The 7,469-nt window shown below is 33.6% G+C and overlaps 1 protein-coding gene across 1 annotated transcript; it reads left to right on the top strand.

The window, feature by feature from the left end:
- Positions 1-2,639: 2,639 nt before the first annotated feature.
- On the top strand, positions 2,640-5,246 carry LOC131018447 (putative late blight resistance protein homolog R1B-14). The gene has a single exon (XM_057947169.1). It carries the CDS (start codon positions 2,640-2,642, stop codon positions 5,244-5,246), a length of 2,607 nt encoding a protein of 868 aa, XP_057803152.1.
- Positions 5,247-7,469: the final 2,223 nt, after the last annotated feature.

Consider the following 7,469-nt stretch of genomic DNA (forward strand, 5'->3'; position numbering starts at 1 on the left):
ATTACCGGTTAGGGAAATGGCCTTTAATCGGTTCCGATTAACCGATAAACCGGTTCGGTTTTTACCGAACCGACCGGTTTACCAGCCCTAATGACAAGGAGAGAGCAGTGAATTTACAAAGGAATATGATGAATGGTTTGTAGAGGAAGAAAGGGGTGGGGAGAAAGAGAATAAAAGAAAAAGATAGAAGAAGGGGAGGGACGGCGGGGTTGGTTTCTTTTTTGTTTTCTTTTATTTATTTGTTAATTTTGAATTTCTTTTCTTTATTTTATTTTTATAATTTTGATTTTGGATATCTTTTCGGAGAGGGAGAGAGCCGTTACTTTTTTTCAATATTTTTTCTTTTAATTTTGATTTTGGATTTTTTTGATTTTAAAATCCTAAACTTTTTTACTTCCTCTGTCCACGAAAAAGTGCCCTACTTACCCCTTTTTTTTTTGTCCACGAAAAAGTGCCCTATTTACCTTTTTGTACATTCATACCCTTTACTTTTCAATTTATTTACAACTTATGTCATTAATAAATCCACACTTTTATTTAATCTATGCAATTAACCCACACAATTAATCCCATTTATTTATTTATTTTCTTAATTTTCAGTTTATTTATTTATTTTCTTAATTTTCAGTTTATTTATTTATTTATTTTCTGAATTTCAAGTTTATTTATTTATTTATTTTTGAATTTTTAGTTTATTTATTTCCAGTTTATTTATTTATTTATTTATTTCCAGTTTATTTATTTTCTGAATTTCAAGTTTATTTATTTATTTATTTTTGAATTTTCAGTTTATTTATTTCCAGTTTATTTATTTTCCAATTTATTTATTTCCAGTTTATTTATTTACTTATTTATTTATTTATTTCCAGTTTATTTATTTTCCAGTTTATTTATTTATTTATTTTCTGAATTTTCAGTTTATTTATTTATATATTTATTTTCTGAATTTCAAGTTTATTTATTTTTGAATTTTCAGTTTATTTATTTATTTTCGAATTTCCAGTTTATTTATTTTCCATTTATTTATTTATTTATTTTCTGAATTTTCAGTTAATTTATTTCCAGTTTATTTATTTATTTATTTATTTATTTTCTGAATTTCAAGTTTAGTTATTTATTTATTTTTGAATTTTCAGTTTATTTATTTTCCAGTTTATTTACTTATTTATTTATTTATTTCCAGTTTATTTATTTATTTTCTCAATTTTCAATTTATTTATTTATTTATTTTCTGAATTTCAAGTTTATTTATTTTTGAATTTTCAGTTTATTTATTTATTTATTTTCGAATTTCCAGTTTATTTATTTTCCATTTATTTATTTATTTTTTTCTGAATTTTCAGTTAATTTATTTCCGGTTTATTTATTTATTTATTTATTTCCATTTTATTTATTTATTTTCTGAATTTCAAGTTTAGTTATTTATTTATTTTTGAATTTTCAGTTTATTTATTTTCCAGTTTATTTACTTATTTATTTATTTATTTCCAGTTTATTTATTTATTTTCTCAATTTTCAGTTTATTTATTTATTTATTTTCGAATTTTCAATTTATTTATTTTCTGAAAATTTTATTTCCAATTTATTTATTTTCCATTTTTTTATGTATTACTTTTGGATTCTTTTAAATTTCTACCTAATTTTTAAATATTGTAATATTTTTATTTATTATATTTTATTTTAATTAATGTAATATTTAAATTTAATTTTATTGAAATATTGAATGTTAAAATTGAAAAGTAAAATTGGGATAAAATGAAAATGAGGAAATTAGAGCCCCTTATAAATTCAATGCACTGAAGAGGGGAGGCTCGAAGGTGGGGACCATAAATTAGAGCCCCTTTTTAGAGCCTCCCACTGGAGATGCACTAATGATCGATTAGAATAATTGATCGATATTATTTTTGTAATTAAAATGTTAAACCAATAACAACCGATATTATTCGGTCTTAATATAGTCAAGTTTTTTTTTTGTTTTTTTTTTTAAATACTACCTCCGTCCATATAAAATAAGTTCAATTTGTCATTTTCGTTCGTACCACATAAAATGTATCCAATATATTTTTGATAAGTTTTCCACTCACAATAAAATGAGACTCCAATTACTTTATTAAAACACATGCCATTTAGAAGTAGATACATTTTATGTGGACGAAGGGAATAATTATTGATTTTAATGCTACATTTTTCTCGACTGTTATTTTCAATCGCTAAAAGGATATTTTCTTATATTGTGATAAAATGTGATTGATAAAAATAATCCAACTTATTCAAATGATTAGTATGCATGTTTGGGCTGTGATGAATAACTTAGTCCACATTTTGATCATTAAATATTAGATAATTATATTTATCATTCTAAACCTGAATTGATTATTTAATTATCCTCCAGTCTTACTTTATCTTATCAATCTTATCTATTTTACTCACTCTAACAAAAAATAATTAAACTCGTCAATAAAATTGTTTAAACAAAGAAATCTGGTAGATCTAAACCTGGTCAATGAAATGCAAAAAAATATATTCAAACAAATAGTGGTTGGATCACTCGGTTTTGCTTTGATGTATTCAGATTGAACAGATGACAACTCACAACCCAACAAACATTAAGTTTGACAAATTGTTTGTGAACAATCAAGATGGCTTATGAAGCTCTTGATACCCTGCTTCAAACCTTAGATCATATCCTAAAGCACGGCGATGATCCCGTCATCACTCACTCCGTAAAACAAGAAATTTTATCCATCCGCATCCAAGCTGTTGTCCTGCAGTTGAATCTCAAACATTATCCAAATACAGAAACAATCAGAGATGCAGCAAGTACAACACATGAGATTATTGAATTTCTCTTTTCTGAAGAAACTAGCACAACTGGAGTCAGACTTGCAAGCGGGCTGAGGAAACTAGCACAAAGACTGGAGTCAACCGTTGAAGATGTAGTGGATTACATCAAGGGAAGCGACTCAATCAGCAGTGTAATTGATTCCCCTGATGTTAGTTCATCATCAAGATCAGCAATCACAAGAAGCAAAGATGACAAGGTGATTGGTTTCGAAGAAGATGTGAAAGATATCAAGGATCAGCTTCGCAAAAGATCATCCAGACTACAGGTCCTCCCAATTGTTGGAACCGGCGGCATTGGTAAGACCACACTTGCTAAAATTGTTTATAATCATGCATCGGTAATGAAAAATTTTGATACTTGTGCTTGGGTCACAATATCACAAGATCATAGTGTAGAACGCATTGTTCTAAATCTTCTAGCTTCCATGAAAGGAATTTCAGTAGTAAGAGATGCTGAGAGTGACATTCCGATGGAAACCTTAATTTTCGAGTACCTAATGGGTCAGAGGTATCTCATTGTAATGGACGACATATGGAGTAAGAAAGCTTGGGATGATGTCAAGATATTGTTTCCTGATGCCGGTAATGGCAGTCAGATCATAGTCACCACAAGGCTGCAGGATGTGGCTGCTTATGTCGACTCTTCTAACTCCATTCATACTATGAGGTTGTTGGATTCACATCAGAGTTGGAATTTGCTAAAGGAGAAGGTGTTCGGATATAATGACATTCCTATTGAATTGGAAGACATTGGGTTCAAAATTGCTAAAAATTGTGGAGGGTTGCCCCTTTCAATCGTGGTGGCAGCAGGACTTCTATCTAAGATTCCAATTCATAATCGAGACTCGTGGAAGCAAATTGCTGCAAACAGCGGGCAGCTTGAAACAATAATTTGTTTGAGCTATACCCATTTACCCAATCACTCGAAGCCATGTCTTTTATATATGGCTGGCTTTCCAGAAGATTATGAGATTCGTGTCTCAGAACTTATTCACCTTTGGATATCCGAAGGTTTTGTAACACTTTCAAATGGATCTAAAAGCTTGGAAGAGGAGGCCGAAGATTTTATCGAGGATCTTGTCGAAAGAAGTTTAGTTTTGGTCACCAACAGGAAGTTTGATGGCAAACTAAAGAGTTGCAGCATTCATGATATTGTGCGGGAATTTCTCGTAAGGCAGGCTGCAAAAGAGAAAGTGATTCTTTCTGTTATGGATTACTTACCTACTCCTATCCTGCGAAAGCATTTTGTTCCACGTCTCATAAAAGGTCATCATAGCATAAGTGCTAGTTCGTATGATCTGCATCTCAAAGACTATGTGCATAGCTCACACATACGTACCATAATATGTATTCCGAAGAAAGGGCATAGATCTGAGGGAGTTGTAGAGAAGTTTAGTTCGCTGAGGGTCCTTCATGTTTTACGTAGAAACAATCATTGGGATTGGGAGGCAGGTCAAGTCTTCGATTTGGTTCATTTATCTTACCTTGCTTCCAACATCCCCAATAGTATTGTTCCTTCAACCATATCAAAGCTTCAGAATCTTCAAACTTTAATTATTTATAGATCAGATGTTGGTTTGCCCATGGGGATTTGGAGGTTGCGACAATTAAGACATCTTATTGCCTTCTCATTTCAACCCTTACCCAACCCTGAAGGAGAAAACAATCCCCTAGAGAACTTGCAGGAACTTTCACTGGCAACGGACTTGGTGTGCAGTAAGAGAATGGTGGAAATGATTCCGAACATTAAAAAGCTGGGAATATGTTACTCCGTGGGGAAGTTTGATGCGGATGGGGGCTATCGCCTCAACAATCTTAAATATCTATGTCAACTTGAGAAATTGAAACTGGAGATCCATGCAGATTTTTCATGTATAGAACTGGAATTGGAGATGCGTGTACGTGGGGATTTTTTATTTAGAGGCATAAACTTTCCTCTACAACTGAGAAGGTTAACCTTGAGTGGTTGGAGACTTTCTTGGAGTGATATGACCATCATCGGTTCATTACCTAATCTTCAAGTGCTTAAACTACGAAACTATGCTTGCATAGGCAATTTCTGGGAAACATATGAGGGTGAATTTCGTGAGCTGAGACTCTTGCTAATTGACCAATCAGATTTGGTGTATTGGAGAGCTGAAGCTAGCCACTTCCCAAGACTCGAGTGCCTAATGCTTCGTGAGTGCAGTGGTCTACATGAGATTCCAAGTAATTTAGGATATATTCCAACACTTAAACTGATTGAGGTTGACGATAAGTCGTCCAACTATCTTTTGAGAAAGGCAAAATTGATGGAACAGACCCGGGAGATGTTCCGCACTAATAGCTGGGATATGTTCCCCATTAATAGTTTTCAAGTTCGTGTGAAGCGGTCCGCTCTTTTTGAGACTAGATATATGTAAAATTTGAATAATTTGTGTGCCTTTATTTCGAAACTTCTCTTTCTAAGTGTCTTAGCATAACATGTGAATGACTTATTTTACCGTTATTATTTATTTTAATAAATATTTAAAGGGTTTGGGATTGTAATTCTAATATTTTTATACATTAATGGATTACATTTAGAGGGTCTTATTTGGGTAAATAAACTTTTCAAAGATTTAGTCCTTAACAATCTATCTATCTCTCTATATATAATATCTATATATATAATAGCAAAATAAATTAATAGAAAAATAAATTATATCCTAAGTGGTCTCCATTCTAATTTTTCTCAGTTCTCATTCATTCTTATTTTTTTCTAAACTTCTAATTAATTTCCATATCTAAAAATCATTATGTTAATATTTCGTAGATCTTGATAAATCCCTATATATATAACCATAATATACAACTACATTAAAAAGGTATCAAATAAAAAAATAAATAAACAATCTAATACGTCAAAAAATCATAAAAAATTAAAACATAGAACACGATGAACATGAATGTTTCAGAAATTACATATTTCAATAACAAAAACATAATTATGAATATAAAAAAGCATAATAAAAATTACAATAAAAATGTTAAAACTATAAAAAAAAGAAAAAAAAAAGAGAAAAATAATTACCTTCATCCATCTTCACATATACCAACGATTGCAGAGTAAAGAATTAATTTTTTGTCACTCGAAATCTACAATAATTGTATATAGTTGAAAGAGAAAAACTTTGAGAAATAAAGTAAATCAACTAAGGTTGTTCACGTTCAGAATGGCAAAAAAACTAAAACAATAAAAAGAAAAAAAATGCAAAGGAAAAATAAAACATGAAAGTGAATAAAAAAAAACAATGCTAACCTTAGCAATTGTCTTCCACAATCACAAACGTAAAGTATCACCAATTAATAGCAAAGAATTTTGCTGCTAATGAAACCAACCAAGAATCGGAAGAGCTAATTTGTGTGTTCGAGTCCCTTTGATTTGATGTTCTGGATTTGCACACCAGGATTGAGTCCCTAATATAGAAAATATTTTACAATAGATGATAGATATGATTTGAGAATTGGAGAAATATTAAAACTTGGAATAATTTATATTTAGCGTTCAATTTGTTCGCAATATGTATGTTAATATTTTTTATTACCACAAAGATTTTGATATATATAAACAGATATACATCTATACCAATTATTCTCTTCCATAGAAAATTAGAACTTCAATTAGTTTATATTTAGAGTTCAATTAGGGGAAAATTGCACCTAAATACACAAACTTTGTCGAAAATCCATATTTGACGCGAAGTTAGGATTTTACATTTTAATACACCAATTTAAGAAGTTGTTCAATTTTGATACAATTTTGAATTCCGGCGACCGGGATATTGATGTGGCAGACGGAATCGCCACGTCACACACACACACACACACTCCACCCTCTCTCTCTCACACCCCACTCTCTATTTCTCTCCACACGTCAGCTTCCCCCCACCCCCCCCCCCGGGTCGGACCCTCCCCCTTCCACAGAACCGCGTCGCACCGCCTCTTCCACCACCGGCTTCCCCCACCACCATCACTCTCTCTCACCACATCTTCCACCGCCGCCCCTGCTCTCCCCACCACCACACCTCTTCCTCCACTTCCTTTCCCCACCACCATCACATATCCCCCCCCAGCAGAGGGGGCTGGAGAAGAAGCGTGGGTAGGCGGCCGTCGGACCCTCCCCCTTTTCCCACCGCGTCGGACCCTTTTTCTTCCCCCACCACCCGCCGCCACTTCTCCCACAACTGCCGAGCCCATCGTCGGAGTACCGAATCGAGGTCGTGGTCCTCAGAAACGCGTTGTCGGAGTACTGAATCGGGGAATTGCAGAGGTGAATTCGGGTTTTGGATTTTGGATTTGAGGAGAAATCGAGCCCTAATCCCTTGTAGATTTTGTTGGTGGGGAAGGGCGGTGGAGGGAGAGAGTCGTGGGGAGTGCGGTGGTGGGGAAGGCGGTGGAGGAAGAGGTGTGGTGGTGGGGAAGAGTAGGAGCGGCGGATCTGTGATGGTGGTGGGGAAAGGCGGTGGAGGAAGAGGTGTGGTGGTGGAGAGAGCAGGGGTGAAAAAAGTGGAGGAAGAGGTGTGGTGGTGGGGAGAGCAGGGGCGGCGGTGGAAGAGGCGGTGAGAGAGAGTGATGGTGGTGGGGGAAGCCGTTGAGGGAAGTGG

Source organism: Salvia miltiorrhiza, chromosome 3 (assembly GCF_028751815.1).
Source record: "Salvia miltiorrhiza cultivar Shanhuang (shh) chromosome 3, IMPLAD_Smil_shh, whole genome shotgun sequence".
In the NCBI taxonomy this organism is placed as follows: domain Eukaryota; kingdom Viridiplantae; phylum Streptophyta; class Magnoliopsida; order Lamiales; family Lamiaceae; genus Salvia; species Salvia miltiorrhiza.

Excerpts from the sequence above, each read along its gene's own strand:
- LOC131018447 (XM_057947169.1), top strand. The coding sequence starts at position 2,640 with ATGGCTTATGAAGCTCTTGATACCCTGCTTCAAACCTTAGATCATATC.